This window comes from Gracilinanus agilis, chromosome 3 (assembly GCF_016433145.1).
Source record: "Gracilinanus agilis isolate LMUSP501 chromosome 3, AgileGrace, whole genome shotgun sequence".
NCBI lineage: Eukaryota > Metazoa > Chordata > Mammalia > Didelphimorphia > Didelphidae > Gracilinanus > Gracilinanus agilis.
This window is the reverse complement of record NC_058132.1, coordinates 659,159,764-659,176,124: the sequence shown is the minus strand read 5'-3', so window position 1 is coordinate 659,176,124 and position 16,361 is coordinate 659,159,764. Positions and strand designations below refer to the sequence as shown.

Sequence of the window (16,361 nt, the reverse complement as noted above, 5' to 3'; positions counted from 1 at the left end):
TGAGATTTATACTCTGTGTGTATACATATATACATATTCATGTGTATATGATGTCTTTATGTGTGTATAAAGAGACAGAGATGGAGGAAAAACAGAGAAAGGTGGGCAGCTGGGTGGCTCAGTGGATTAAGAGCCAGGCCCAGAGATGGGAAGTCCTGGGTTCAAATATGGCCTCAGACACTTCTCAGCTGTGTCACTTAACCCCCATTTTGCCCAGGCCTTACCACTCTTCTGCCTTGGCGCCAATATACAGCATTGACTCTAAGACAGAAGGTGAGGGTTTTAAAAACATAGAAAAAGGAGGGACAGAGAGAAAGAGACAAAGATACACAGAGACAGAGACAGAGACAGAGACAGAGACAGAGACAGAGACAGAGACATACATACAGTGTATGAAGTTGGGGTAGGCAGAGACACACAGAAAGAGACAGAGAGGAGGGAGCTCCAGTGGCAGAGAGAGTTAGGTGGGAAGACGAGAGAGCGAGACCAAGTCAGAGAGAGGAGAGGCAGATGCACACAGTCAGAGACACACGCAGAGAATATTGACTTCTCCGTGGGCAGGACCTCTTCCTTTTCCTATCTACATCCTCTGTTCCTTACAGAGGACCTCGCAGCCGTTTCATAAAGCCTTGAGGAATGTCCCCTCCCCTTTACCCATTTTAGGAAACTGAGGCTTAAGTGGCTTCTCCAAGGATGCACTCTAAGCCCGGGAGAGGGCAGGAAGCCTCCAGCCCTGCCCCCGGTGTCCACGTCAAGTTCATCCCGCGGCTCTCCTCGCTGGCTGCGTCTTGTCTCTTCCTTCCTGTGGGCTCGCGCTTGGCTGCCGTCCTGAATCCCGCTTGGTGGGGTGGGACGCGGCGGGGAGGAGGGATTTCGCTGGCGGGCTTTGGCTTTTTTCCCCGCCAATCTCAGAAAAACCAACCCAGCCCGGCTTCCCGCGCTGGCTTTCTGCCCCTCTCCCTTTCATGGAAGGGCTCAGCTAGTCTCTTCTTGCCCCTGCGCTTTCTGCCGTGGCCGCTCCTCTCCTCTGGAGCTCCAGCGCGGGCCCTTTTTGGAAAACCCGAGGAGCCCGCCCGAGCTCGGCGAAACGCTGCTGCTCTTTTGGGCTAAGCCCAAGTTCCTAATTCTTCCTGGGGCCGGGGGTGGGGAGTGGGGAGTGGGGGACGCCTAGACCGGCTTTAATCAGTAGGAAGCCAGCGACTGCCGGCGGGAACCTCGCTTTCTTCTCATCCTCCTCCCTTTAGCTGCTTCTCTGAACTGGGAAAAATCCCATTTCCTTGGGTCGGGCGTGTTTTTCGAGAGAGATCATCGGCGTGCTGGAAATCATACTGAACTTGGAGACACACAGATCTGGCTTTGAACCCCGCCGCAGCCAATCCCCAGCTGTCAGCCCTCTTTCGGGTCCTCAGTTTCCTCATCTGTAAAAGAAGGCTAATCCCAGCACCTGGTGTGCTTCACTGGGCTACTGTAAGGACCTCCTGAAAAGAGCTTTGCAAACCTTGAGCACACCTTATGGAGGTGCCTCGCAGACCCCTTATGAAGCCGGGCTTATATATTTCCATGGATAAAATGAAATACACAGTAATACGGGAAATACAGCTGTCAAAAGCTTTCAAAGCAGCATCACAGACCCCAAGCCTTAAAGGAGCAGAGAAATGGCAGCCATTTGTATTATTGTTATAGTGAAAAGCAAATTCCCCGGGAAATATGCAAATAGTCATTTCCTTGGACTTTTAAAGCTCTTCCTGGTTAGCGTGTGGCCTCCGAGCTCAGTTAAACACAGACTTTGAGATGACCCAGTTGGAACCATTTCCCTCACGGGGTTCATTTGCAGCCTTTCCCTGCTTTTGACAAACCCGGCTCAACGTTCCTTAGGTAGCAGCTAATGTTTGCAAGCCATCGACTTGCCATTTCCTAGCAAGCCTGTTGAATACTTTATGTAAGCAGCGAGCTGAAAAATAAATATGAAGCGAAAAGATGACCACCGTGCAAAATCACGCCCAAGATGGTTTGGGCGATTCATCGATGCTTTCTGTAGCTTCACATGAAGTGCTAATTCCTCTGGGAAATTTTTATTTAATTCAACAGATGTTTATTAAGCACATGCAGGCATGGAGCCAGAATCTGCGTTCTGAGTACTGACAGCCTAAGTGGCCTGGACAAGTCAATCTGTCTTCCTGGGCTTCAGTTTCCTCGTCTGTATGAAGCCCACCTTTGTGAGGAGAGGAGAAAATGAGGAAGAGAGAGAGAGAGAAAGAGAGACAGAGAGAGAGAGAGAGAGAGAGAGAGAGAGAGACAGAGAGAGAGAGAGACAGAGAGAAACAGAGAGAGAGAGAGAGAGAGAGAGAGACAGAGAGACAGAGAGACAGAGAGAAACAGAGAGAGAGACAGAGACAGAGACAGAGACAGAGAGAGACACAGAGAGAGAGAGAGAGAGAGAGAGAGAGACAGAGAGAAGGAAAGGGAAAATGGCAAGGAGAGACATGGGGGGGGAAGGAGGAAGGAAAGGAATGGAGAAGGAGGTGGAGAAAGATGGCAAGAAGAGGAAGGGGGAATCAGGAAGTATTCAAAACAGGTTAATGTTAATTAAATCCAGAGCTATTTTGTTTCAGTGTTCCCCTTTGAGGTTCCCCTTTGTTTGTCTCACCTCCCCCTCCCTCCCCCCCCCTCCGCCCAATAGGGTGGTCCTCTCTTTGGCAGCAAACACTAAAAGACACTAAACACTAAAATCACAAAAAACACTAAAATCAGCTTATTTTGATCTTAAGAAAACACCAATTCTAAAAGTACTTACACCAAATAAACAAGATAAGCAATGCCAGTTTGTCCGGCAGCCATGAGAAAGAGCAGAGGAAGAAATGCAGAGGGGATAAATCCACTCTATCCTAAAGTCAAGTCAACAAACATTTATTAATGCTTACTACTCATTTCAATGGCCCTATGAATAGAGCACTAGAATTGGAGTCAGAAAAACTCATCTTCCTAAGTTCAAATCTGGCCTCAGACATTTACTAGCTATGTGACCCTGGGCAAGTCATTTAACTATTTGCCTCAATTTTGCTCTGTAAAATAAACTAGAGAAGGAGATGGCAAACACTACAGTATCTTTGCCAAGAAAACCCCGAATGGGATCACAAAGTCAGATATGTAAGAAATGACTGAAATGTCTGAACAACAACAAGAATTAAGTGCTTACTATTAAATTAGTATTGTTAATAAAGCAAAAGGAAAGACAGTCCCTGCCCTCAAAGAGTTTATATTCTAATGGAGAAAGACAACACATGAAAAAGAGAGCTTAAATGGGGAGATGGAGCAATTTGGAATATGGGAAGGTACCCAAATAAGACCATGGTGGAGAGATATGGAGAGTGAAAGCTACAACAAAGTCTGTCCAGGCAGGTCACTATTGAAGTGGGTTGGTGAACCAGACAAGGCTCCCACTACTTATGGTGTTAGGCAGATTGAAGTTCAAATTGGCTGGCCATTTGCTCTGGCTTGTATCCATGAATCCCTAAGGCTCTTGCCTTCCGTGATCCTTCAGTGCATCGACCCAGCTGAGAAAAAAATTCACTTCCCATCAGCCCACTTGTCAATAAGAGGCTACATATAAAATGAGAGATTTGGATCAAATGATTCCTGAAATCTCTTTTGCCAACATAGACTCATACAAAACTCTACATGCAAAGCACATGCTAGGCAAGGGGAATCCAAAAGCAACAGGGTTCTCCCCTAAGGAGCTTCCAATCTAATCAGGAGAAAAAGGCAAGTTCATGGATAAGTATAAACTGGGGTATGATAGAACCACCTCTACTGGGAAAGTCCATTGTTATGTTTTCAGTGTGAGCATTTATAGCTCAGAAACTGGCAATCATTGCAAAGCAGGGCTTGATTGATTGCTTTGTTGATTGTCTAGGCTTTTTTTTAAGTGCTAATAATAACTTAGAAGTATCCCCGAGTGTACATTTCCCCCCAGAGATCCCAGTGGTTAAACATTAGCCAGAACACCCCTTTATTGCTCTGTAGACATTGTTTGAGCTCAGCCGAGTGCAGGAGGAGATTCAGGGAATGAAGTCATCCCAAGCCGGAGGCTAAATAATTAGAAATGGCATTTATTTAAGGCTTTAAGGTTTATAAAGTACTTTTTATCCATGATCTCATTTGAACCTTTTAACACTCCTTACCCGGTATGAGACCAGAAAACTTGCAGATGGGGACATTGTAAGCCTTGAAGGAAGAGGTGATGATAATATTTGTTCCATGGCTTGTAAATAAAAATGAGAGTACATTTTTCAGAAGTAAAAGCCAAGTCCATCTCTCTACCTGTATGCTGATTTAACCTGTAAAATGAAGACATTGTACAAGATGGCCTCTAAAACCCCAAGATGTTCATTCCTATGAAATATGTTTATCCTAATTGCATGGTGTAGAGGAGAGAGAAGTAGATGGTGTCAGGGAGATTTGTCTTGGAATTCAGCTTCTCACATTAGCTCTTTGACAAAGGGAAGTCATCTTAGATCCTTATTCCTAATAATAGTTAATATTTATACAGCACTTACGAGTTATCTCATTTGATCTCCATGACAACCCTGTGAGGTAGATGCTATTATTGTTCCCATTTTACAGATGAGGAAGTTGAGGCAGACAGTGGTTAAATGAATGACTTGTCCAGGGTCACATAGATACTTTCTGAGGCTAGATTTGAAGTTGGATCTTCCTGACTCCAGTTCTAGCACTCTATCCACTCTGCTGCCCTCCAGTATAAAATGAAGATAATAAAATTGTAGTACCTACCTCACAGAATTGAGGTGAGAATCCAATGAGATGTCAGATGGAAAGTACTTGCAGATTTTAATTAAACTTATTATCTTTCCTCACTAAGCTCTCCCCTTTTAAGAACTTGCCTATTGCTGTTAGGGGTACCACCATTGGGCATTCTTTCAGTTCCCCAGATTGACAAACTTGGTATCATCCTCATCTCTTCCAATATCTAACCTCCCCCACCCCCATCCCTCAACCTTCCATGTCCAATCTGTTGCTAATGTCTGTCAATTTTACCTTTGAAACTTCTGATGCTGCCAATACAGTGGTAGATAGATACCCTCATTATCTCCCCATTTTTTCAGTCTTCTTATACCTTACACCCCTCTATGGATGATGACGCTGGCCTCTTTGCTGTTCCTTGCACAAGACACTTACTTCATCTCCCAATTCCATGCATTTTCACTGGGTAGCCCTAATCTTTAGAATGTCCCCCTTCTCTCTCCCTTTCTTTCTCCCTTCCTCCCTCTCTCCCTCCATCCTTCTCTCTCTCCCTCGCTCCCTCTCTCTTTCTCTCTCTCCCTCTCCCTCTCCTTCTCTTTNTTTTTCTTTTGAAAAGAAGCATAGAAATTGGAACATGGGCCAGACCTCCTAGTGGACCAATAAAATAATAAAACGATTTATTTTCTTTCCTCCCTCTCCCTCTCTTTCTCTCTCTCCCTCTCCCTCTCCTTCTCTTTCTCCCTCTCCCTCTCTCTCTCTCTCTCTCTCTCTCTCTCTGTCTCTCTGTCTCTCTGTCTCTCTCTCTCTCTTTCACCCCCTTTTTTCTCCCTCTGTCTCTCTCTCTCTCTCTCTCTCTCTCTCTCTCTTCCTGATCCCAGGAACTATATGAACCCAATTACAAAACACTTCACATAAATAAAGTCAAACCTAAACAACTAGAAAACATGGATTGTTCATGGATAGGTCAAGTCAATATAATACAAATGAAAATTCTTCCCACATTAATTTACATATTCAGTTCTATATCAAACTACCAAATCATTATTTCACAGAGCTAGAAAAAATAATGGAATTCATCTTGAAGACCAAAAGATCAAGAATATCAAGAAAATGGATGAAAAAGAAAGAAAGAAGGCTTAGTAGTACCAAATCTCACAGTATATTATAAAGCAATAACCTTCAAAACAATCAGATAGTGGCTAAGAAATAAGAGTGTGGATCAGTAGAATAAAGTAGACACTAGTAAGTGACCATAGTAACCTAGTGTTTAACAAAACCAAAGATCTAAGTTTTTGAGAGAAGCTTTCACTATTTGACAAATACAACTGGGGAAACTGGAAAACAATATGACACAAACTAGGCACAGATAAATATCTCATACCATATACCAAAATAAAATACAATTAAAACAACTGTCAGGTATCACCTCACACTTAGATTGGCTAAAAAGACAAAAAAAGGGAAAATGACAAATGCTTGAGGGGATGTGGGGAAACTGGAGCACTAATACATTGTTGGTGGAGCTATGAACTGATATAACCATTCTGGAGAGCAATTTGGAACCACATCCAAGGGGCCATCAAACTTTGCATACCCTTTGACCCAGCAATACTACTACTAGGTCTGTGTCCCAAAGAGATCTGAAATAGGGGAAAGGACCTACTTGTGCATAAAAAATTACAGAAGTTCTTTTTGTGGTATCACAGAATTGGAAACTGTGGGGCTGTCCATCAATTAGGGGAGTTTTGATATATGGTTATAATGGAATATTGTAGCATCATAAGAAATAATGAAAAGAAAGATAATAAAAAACCTGGAAAGATTTATTTGAAATGATGCAAAATGAAGTGAGCAGAACCAGGAGAACAATGTACATGGTAACAACAACAATGTATAATAACAAATGTGAATGACTCAACTATTATAAACAATGTAAGTTTTTGAGGCAACCCCAAGAGACTGATGATGAAAAATGTTCTCCTTTGTCAGAGAAAGAACTGATGGAGTCCAAATGCAGATTGTAGCATACCATCTTCCACTTCTCGAGTTTTTTTCTGGAATGTGCAATGTGTCTTCTTTACAACATGAGGAATATGGAAATATGTATTGCTTAATAGCCTATGTGTACCTATATCATATTGCTTGCCACCTTTAGGAGGGAGAAGAAAGAGAGGGAGAGGATTTAGATGGTAAAATACCAGAAAACAACTGTTAAAAATTGTTTCTGTATTCAACGGGGGAAAAAAAACCATTTTAAAAAACTTGCTATGTGCTGGGCATGTGCAAAGAAAGCCCTAGGCGAGGGGGTGGAGAGGTGTAATAAAGAAAGGCAAAAAAACCACAAACCAGTCTTTGTCCTAAAGGAGATCACATTCTAATGGAGGAGACATGCCAACAACTTTTTGCATCATGTATATATACACACACAATATAGGTATAAATATATATACAACATATGCAAATACAACGTATATACTATATATTTGTCTACATGGAATCTAGGAACCCCAAACTTGTAGCCTAGTAAGATCTGATGAACCCCAAGTTTTAGGACTAACTTGTAAGTTGGAGACCCCAAAGCTTATACTTATTCCCTGTTCCTGAGAATCCTATCCTAGGGTCCATTATTCAGTGTGAAACTGCTAGCCTGAGATTCCCTCTATGAACTTGGTTTGATTTAACAGAGAGTTCCCCTTGATTTTGACTTGCATTTTGACTTGTATAATTTAAAACCAGGAGACAAAGTGTACATAAGAAACTTCACAAGAAAATCAGTAACAGACCCCAAATGGTTAGAACCCTATCAAATTTTGCTCACTACCCCTACAAGTATAAAAGTAGAAGGAAAAGATTTGTGGTTCCACGTGACCCACATGAAACCTGAAAAGAAACATACAAATGCAGAACACCCAGAAACAGTTCAAGATAGACAAATTACAGAAAGTGCTGAGGACTGAGAATTGAAATTCAAAATCATTGCAAAACATCTGAAAGTGCATATAACACACACACACACACGCAAACAATTGATTGACATCACTGACAAAGCATCACAATCCACACTGTTCCTGTATCCGGACTAGAGATCTTGTCTGATAACATGTATGATGACAGACAACATGTGACAGAGAAACAGAGAAGGGGAAAACCATCAAGAGAAGAAAAGAAAATTGGGAAGAAATATGCAAGAAAAGAATACTTGAAAAGACATTGTGAAAAAACTTTTGAACTTTGAACTTTGCAAAAATGGACAATTGCACAAAGAAGAGGACAGAAGGAAACGATTTAATAAGACTGGTGCGGCGATACCACAAAAACACAAATTAACCTCACACTTTAGGGAAAATGCAACCACAGTACATAGCATCAAGATACAAGAGAAATTTACAGACAACTTGAAGAAAATTGACAACTTTGAAAACAAGAGTGAGTATTTTGCATGCACAGTACATAAAGAGAACACAAAACACAACACAAAACTGATATTTAGTTGAGACCTCATGTAAATAAGTGAGTGTCTGAAGATTGTGAAAATATAAAATGTATATATATCTATAATGTAAATAGTTGCAAGTTCTATAAGATTTTAACCACATAAGAAAATCAAGTGATCTGGTTAACATCAATATGCAGAACTAATGCTTGTACAAATGTATAATAGTGTAAATAATGTAAATTTTATACATACCTGTAACATAGATTGAAAAAGTAGAGTAGAATTGTAAATAGTCCCTAACCATGTAGATACTATAGCATACTAACAATTTAGGAGATAATTAGAACATTAGACATAGAGAAAGTGCAGAAAGGGCTAGGGAAGTTCAAAAATTTTTAGTGAGGTAGTGCAAGGAAAGCATAAGAATAAAATATATAAGTGTTGTTTGATAGATAAGTAAGAATACTAACATACTAAAATAGATTCTCAATATAATACTAACATTGCATTTAAAACATGGGTAGTTTAAGCAAAATTTAGTAACAGCTAGGAATAATAAGATAGTTGTATTGCATTACTTTGTAAACGTATATATTAAAAGTAGAAACAAGTTAAAATTCTGTTGAAATCATAGATGGGTTAAATAATAACTTAGAAGAGTTTAAGGATAAGAAAATTTGTTACACTGTAAACTTAGACATTGTGTTCAATGGAAAATTTTTCATGTTAAAATTGTTTTGTACCCTGTAAAAATTGTTATATATTTTTCAACCCTCATCCCCCTACCAACCTCTCCAAAACCCGTCTTAGAATAGGAATAGATAGATAATTAGTATAGTGATGAGACAAGATAAGGATTTATTATTTTGGAGGGAGGGGGGACATAAGATAGGAATAGGAAATAGAAATGCATGAATTAAGTGGGACTTAAAAGTCCCACCACACAAACCCGGGATACTGTAAAGATGGGATTTGTGCAAGGAGATGGGACAAAAGGAGCCAGAGAAGAAGTGGCTGACAGTTAGTGACAGTTGAGACTGAGGGAATTCTGGGTAATGCTCTGAGAAAGGAGGAGGAGGAAAAGGGTTCAGGAGGAGAACATCCCAGCTCAGATCCAGTCCTGAGGGCTTCCTGAGGATCTTTCTTTGGACACTGAAACCCGATTCCCTGGTCAAAGATTCCATCGCATCTCACCCAGCAAGACTTCAATCATCGAATCAGCTAAGTGTTTGGACTCCATTTTCGGAGCCATCTCTTAGGCTCCTTCTCCATTACCCAACCTGGCTGAGAGACCCTTTCCTGCCTAACTTACAATTATAGAAAGGATAGAAATAGAAATAGAAATAGAAACAGAAGAAGAGGTTAGGGGAGAAGCTTGGGAGTGGGAACCCCAAAGGTTTCCACTCCATAGAAATAGAGAAGAGGGTACCCCAAAATCCCTCTGCCCTTCACCCCTTTCCCCAATCCCTAAATTGTGATTAATAAAAGCCATTCATTAGTCAGATAGCATTCCAGAGCATCTGAGAGACATCAAGGGCGAGGGGAACTACAGCTTGGTCTAGTTGCCTCCATCTTGAAGCCAGACCACCCGCTGTGAAGTTGAATGACCTTGGGGGAGGCTTGTGTGAACCCTGCCCTCATTCAGAATCGGATTGGGGTACCTCATACCTCATCTTATAGGGAAGCCTCCCCCCCAACTCCTGTGGGGCAGTATGACCATCCAGGTCACCCAGTTTTAGGGTGACACCCACTTAAAGTCTCCCAGTGTATATTAGGTGCAAGGGGAGAGCTAGAAGAGAGTCTCACTTCATAGACTCTCTCTATCTCCCCTCTATCATAATTTTGGTATCTGTCGCTCTTTATTCTACCACCTCCCACCTAACAGCGCCCAGGACTAAGTGATCAAGTGAGAAGCTGTGAATTGAATCTCGCAACTTCTCTGACTGCTTATCCTGGGTTTAATTTGATGAATAAAGCTGTATGATTAAGTGGATAACACCAGTGACTGCGATTTGAATTTGCTAAGCAATCCCTTTCCCTCAGATCCAAGGATATAAAAAATGGTCCTTAGGATAATAAAGAGATTCACCTAAGTTAGCTTTAAGATTTAATTGTAGGGGCAGCTGGGTAGCTCAGTGGATTGAAAGTCAGGCCTAGAGATGGGAGGTCCTAGGTTCAAACCTGGCCTCAGCCACTTCCCAGCTGTGTGACCCTGGGCAAGTCACTTGACCCCCATTGCCCACCCTTACCACTCTTCCACCTATGAGACAATACACAGAAGTTAAGGGTTTTTAAAAAAAAGATTTAATTGTAACAAACTGAGGGAAAGGATCAGGGTTAAGGAAAGAGGTGTTGGGAAAACTTCACTAGGCTACTGATGATCAGGTTGTCAATCGCAGGGTATTCAGGTTTAGACTGCCTGTTGGAGAGGTTCCCCTCTCCGAGGCACTTTGGCCAGACCAGGCACCTTTGGCCTTAACCAGTTAATTGGGTGATGATATTGATCTTCCTTGATGTTTAAATGATTAGTATACAGAATAGTTTTGTCCAGAGGTTGAGGATGTGAGAACTGTTGGAACAGGATGCAGGTAATCTAAGCAGGTTTGGTTGGCCTCCCCACCCAGCCACCCAGGTCCCCTTCTCAGGAATGAGAGCAAGTTTTGATCCAGTTACTCTCTTTTAGAGTCCTGGCAGTAACTGCTCTTTTGCCCTCTGGCTCATGGCACCTGGGTTGGTCCTAAATTCTAAAACTGTTGGGTGTCACTCATCCTGTTCTCCATTTTGCTTAGCAGAAATTGATGTTGCAGTACCTATTCAAAAATAATAAATATTCCAATACGCATACAACGTGATGTCTCTGTCCAAATGGCCTCATACATGCACAGTATACATTTGCATCTCTGTAGGAGGTTCACTGGCTTTCTGCAGTGCCACCACAGGATGCTGGTGAGCGGAAAGTCTCCAGGATGGTTTCAGATCAGCTCTTGGTGGGGGGGGGTGGTGTATGCAGCCAGGAGTGGTGCGGTCTGCAGGCAGATAACGGAGAAAAGGTGAGGAAAAGTGCAGGTGACTTTTAAGCAGCTCCATTTGCACTTGTAAGGACCAGGTTACTGAGCAGCCCACAGCTTTTAGTCCCTTAAGTTTGTGAGTTGTAAGGGCATGAGGCAGACAGCCAATGAGAAGAGCTTTTCTCTTTTCTGAAAAGCCACAAGCAAAGACAATGAATGAACTTGCCCCTGAGCACTGGTAGCCTTGGGGCAGCTTCTCCACACACCTGTTGAGCTCCAGGGAGAGGCTTGACTTGGTAATTATTTGGCAAATAAGCGCCCTCCAGCTGATTCATAGCTTAGCCTTCCGAGAGAAACAAATCAAAAAGTGAATCTCTAATTCTCGCAGAAGTCACTTCTCCTCTTCCATAGCCACCAGACTCTCATGGCTTCCTTCTGACCTACACTATTACAGCTGCTTCCTTTTTGGGGCTCCCTGCCTCCAAATTCTCCCCATTTCACTCTGGCCTCCATGCCGCAGCCAAAGACAACTGTCCCATTCAATAAACTTCGATGGCTCCCTATTACCTCAAGGAACAAATATCATGTGTATTTGGCATTTAAAACCCTTTCCAGCCTAACTCCTTCTTAGCTGTCCAGTCTCTTATTCACTCTCCTGGTCCAACCATCTTGCTGTTCTTTGCATGGGTGGCTTTATACTTTGCTGAGATGATCGTGTCGCTTCACGTTTCGGAGATCTCAGTGTCTGGGACTGGAGATGTGCTTCCCAGCCAGGCCAGGAGGGAAGGACTTGGGTCCCTTCTGAAAGAGCCGAGCAGTATCCAGTCTTTCCAGATTTCAGCCAAGCCAGAAGCTGCTGGTGAGGGAGACTGTGGTCAAGCTATGTCCAGCAGAGACTAGCAGACCAGAAGAGAGATTACAGCCAGGCAGCCCCCGGAGATGTTTCTAAAACCCTCCCAGGACAAGTTCTGCAGGATCATCTTGAGGAGAAATGGAGGGGCAGAAGTAAAGGGTCCCATTTCCTTTTATTCCTCCCTTTGCCGGCGGTTAGATAGAGCACTGGGCTATGAATCAGGAAGACTCATTTTCCTAAATTCAAATCTGGCCTCAGACACTAGCCGTGTAATCCTAGGCAAGTCACTTAACCCTGTTGGCCTCAGTTTCCACATCTGCAAAATGAGCTGGAAAAGGAAATGGCAAACCTCCAATATATTTGCTGTGTGACCCTGAGCAAGTCGCTTAACCCTCAGTTGGCCTCAGTTTCCTCATCTGCAAATCAATACTATCTCCACCACCCCAACATCACTGCTCATGTCAAGATCTTTCGAATATTTGCATTTATAGAGTTCTTTAAGGCCTGTCAAGTACATTTCAATTCGAACCTCCCAAACTCCCCAGGCAGGATCTAGGCGCTCTTATTAAAGTTTCTTTACTCCTTTGTTCCCTCTAGGCTTTGGGTTTGACTCGGAACTCTGGCTCCAGCAGGCCCCAAGGTGAACATCTTTTCCTATCATCACCCTCCCTTTCATCTTCCTTCTCTGTGCTAGCTGGCCATTAGAATGGAAGTGGCTTGAGCGTAAAAACTGTCTGGATGCTTGTAGGGGTATCCAGATTCCATTTCGAGGGGTTGGGGGTCCAGTATCCTCGAGGATCCGATTTTTTGGCCCTCCCTATATAAGGAAAAAGAAGTGTGATTTTTTTCTATTTCTTTTCTGGGGTGTTTACAGTCAATTGTGTTTGTTTATAGAATTAAAAGATAAAATATATTTATATTATATAACACTATACATATGTTTATGCATTTCTGAGTTTCTAAACTTTTTCTGTGTCACCTAAGGCTTTTGCAAAACTTCCCCCAAATTCCCATTAATTTCTTATACCAACCTGTGACATATTGAAATCTCCATGGGTAAAATCGAGATGTGGCAGAGATTCCTGTATTTATAATCCCTTCCCCCAGCACTTACTTTAAAAAATGTATTTATTTATTACCACTATATTACAATAAATTTCCACACACATTTTCCTGTTATATGATCAAACTTCTCTACCTCCCTCCCTTCCCTTTCCACTCCCTATGCTGGCAGGTGATTCTATCTGGGTTATACTTGTATTATCATGCAAAATGTATTTCCATATTGTTCATTTTTGTAAGTGAATAATCTTTATAAAATCAAAACCCGAAAACATAAACTCAAATAAACAAGTAATAAATCATGTTTTTATCTGCATTTATACTCCAACAGTACTTTCTCTAAAGGTGGATAACATTCTTTGTCCAAGTCCTTCAGAATTGTCCTGGATCATTGTATTGCAGAGAGTAGTTAAGTCTATCATATTTTAATCATTCCACAGTATGACAGTTACTGTTACAATATTCTCCTGGTTCTGCTTATTTCACTCTGCATCAGTTCACGTAAGTCTTTCCAGCTCTTTCTGAAGTCATCCTGTTCATCATTCCCTACAGCACAAAAATATTCTATCATCATCATATTCCACAATATGTTCAGCCACTCCCCGACTGATGGATATTTCTTTAGTTTCCAGTTCTTTGCCACCACAAAAAGAGCTGCTATAAGTATTTTTGTACAAGTAGGTCCTTTACCCTTCTTTTTTTTTTTTTTTAACACAATATAGACTTTTAGTTATCCTAGAAGAATGTTCCATTTCAGGGGTTGCATATCCTGAGGAGGTCTGTGATTGCCATTGGTGGTAGCCTCCCCAACACATGGTAGCCTCCCTCATTTTTTTGGTTGCCCTATTTCTGGACTATAAAATAATCTCCATAGGTACCCTGCTTATGTTCAAAGACATGTTCATTGTTTTGTACCAAGCTACCAAGTTATTCTGCCAGCTACAAGATCAGATTCCATTGGGCTGTGGGCTCTGTGCAGTGCATTACCACTGTCTGTGTTGGCTGGTCCAGAGAGGCGCCATCAGTTCCTCACTGAATATTATTTTTATTTATTACATTAAATTAATTTATTTAATTTTGCATTTGAAAACATTTATTTAATTAATTTAGGATATTTTTCCATGGTTACATGATTCATGTTCTTTCCCTTCCCTCCTCCCATTCCCCTCCCGTAACCAATGAGCAATTCCACTGGATTTTCCATGTGTCATTGATCAAGATCTATTTCCATATTATTAATATTTGCATTAAGGTGATCACTTAGTGTCTACATCCCCAATCATATCCCCATCGACCCATGTGATCAAGCAGTTGGTTTTTTTTTTGTGTGTGTGTGTGTTTCTACTCCCACAGTTCTTTCTCTGGACGTGGATAGTGTTCTTTCTCATAAGTCCCTCAGAATTGTCTTGGATTATTGCATTGCTGCTAGTATAGAAGTCCATTACATTGGATTGTACCACAGTGTATCAGTCTCTGTGTATAATGTTCTTCTGGCTCTGCTCCTTTCACTCTGCATCAATTCCTGGAAGTTGTTCCAGTTCATATGGAATTTCTCCAGTTCATTATTCCTTTCGGCACAATAGTATTCCAACTGATGATTATTTTGCTGATTATGGAGTAAATAATGGACAAATCCAGCTAAAACATCCCCTAATAATTGCTTGTTAACTGAATTACTGAACACCCCCAAACTAAAGTCTTCCTAATTCCATGACAAAAGACGGACAAGAGGACTGGCTCTTTCTTTTAGTTAAACCACTCCAGAGATTATTTTTGAGACAAATTCTAAATGTCTTTCTCTCGTACTATGGAATTCCAAAGATTTTTGTCTTTTGTATGTGAAATGGGGGTAAGTTTTTTAGAATTTATTTTGGAACTTGGGAGACTTTGTCACTTCACTTACCTGTTGGCCTTGACTGATGATAGGCTCAGTTAACACTCAAAAATTGTCAACTGTCAACCTCTGCCCCCCAAACACTCTTCTTTAGGGATTTCCTACTTTAGAGGAAATCATCTGTTTTAGCTGCATTTTACCAATACTCCAATAATCTTGTGGCTCCATGTGTGGATCCTTCCTCCACCAAAACAGATAACACCTCTGCATTTCAGTTGATGAGCTCATGAGTTTCTATGAACAAAAATAGTCGACTTTCTGGTTATGAGACTCTCTGGACTTTGCTAGGTTGGTCCTTGTAGGGTCTGTCATTAGATTGAGGCTCAAAGTGTTTCCAGATTTGTAGGATCTGGCAAAATTTGTGATCTACTGCTATAGTCTTCAAGAATACAGAGTCAAATATCGGCCAGGGGAGGGGGGAAGTCGGGGGTGAAGGGGAAAGTAAGAGCATAAATCTTGTAACCATGTTAACTTTTCTAAAATATAAATATTAATAAATGTTTAAAATAAAAAAATAAAAAAAAGAATACAGAGTCAAGATCACACTATGATAAATCATCATGAGATTGTGACTTTAGTGAGATTTAATATATGGATTTATTATATATTATATAAATATATATTTATTATATTGTATGACTTTAGTGACATTTAATATATATTTATATGTCATATAAATATATTTATTTATACTTTATATAAATATGTATTCTATATTAGTGACTTGTTTAATATATAATAAAAATATAATATAATAAGACTTTAGGTCTTATTATTAAGAAGTATTATACTTTAGGCTCAGGAAGACTTAAGTTCAAATCCTGCCTCATATACTTAATAGCTATGTGACTGTGGGCATGCCACTTGCCCTCTATCTCCCTTGGTTTCTGTATCTGTAAAATGGAGGAGGATAATAATAGTACCTATGGGCTGCTAGGTGGTGAAGTGGATAGAGTTGTAGGCCTGGAATCAGGAAAACTCATTTTTCTAAGTTCAAATCTGGCACTTATTTGCTGTATGACCCTGGGCAAGTCACTTAATCTTGTTTGCCTCAGTTTTCTCATCTGTAAAATGAGCTGGAGAAGGAAATGATAAATGACTTTAGTATCTTTGCTAAGAAAACTCCAAATGGAGTCACAAAGAGTCAGATAAGACTGAAACAACTTAATCACAACAACCACCCAAGGCTGTTGTGAAGATCAGATGAGATTTTTTTTTTAATCCTTGTATTTCGGTGTATTGTCTCATAGGTGGAAGATTGGTAAGGGTGGGCAATGGGGGTCAAGTGACTTGCCCAGGGTCACACAGCTGGGAAGTGGCTGAGGCCGGGTTTGAACCTAGGACCTC

General features: G+C 41.2%; 1 protein-coding gene across 1 annotated transcript in view; it reads left to right on the top strand.

Moving 5' to 3' along the window:
* The first annotated feature begins 693 nt into the window (after positions 1–693).
* LOC123242045 overlaps positions 694–16,361 on the top strand; it is a 101,317-nt gene continuing 85,649 nt past the window's right edge. Inside the window, exon 1 of the mRNA XM_044669537.1 lies at positions 694–842. Coding sequence (XP_044525472.1) covers positions 694–842 — 149 coding nt within the window. The remainder of the gene's footprint in view (positions 843–16,361) is intronic.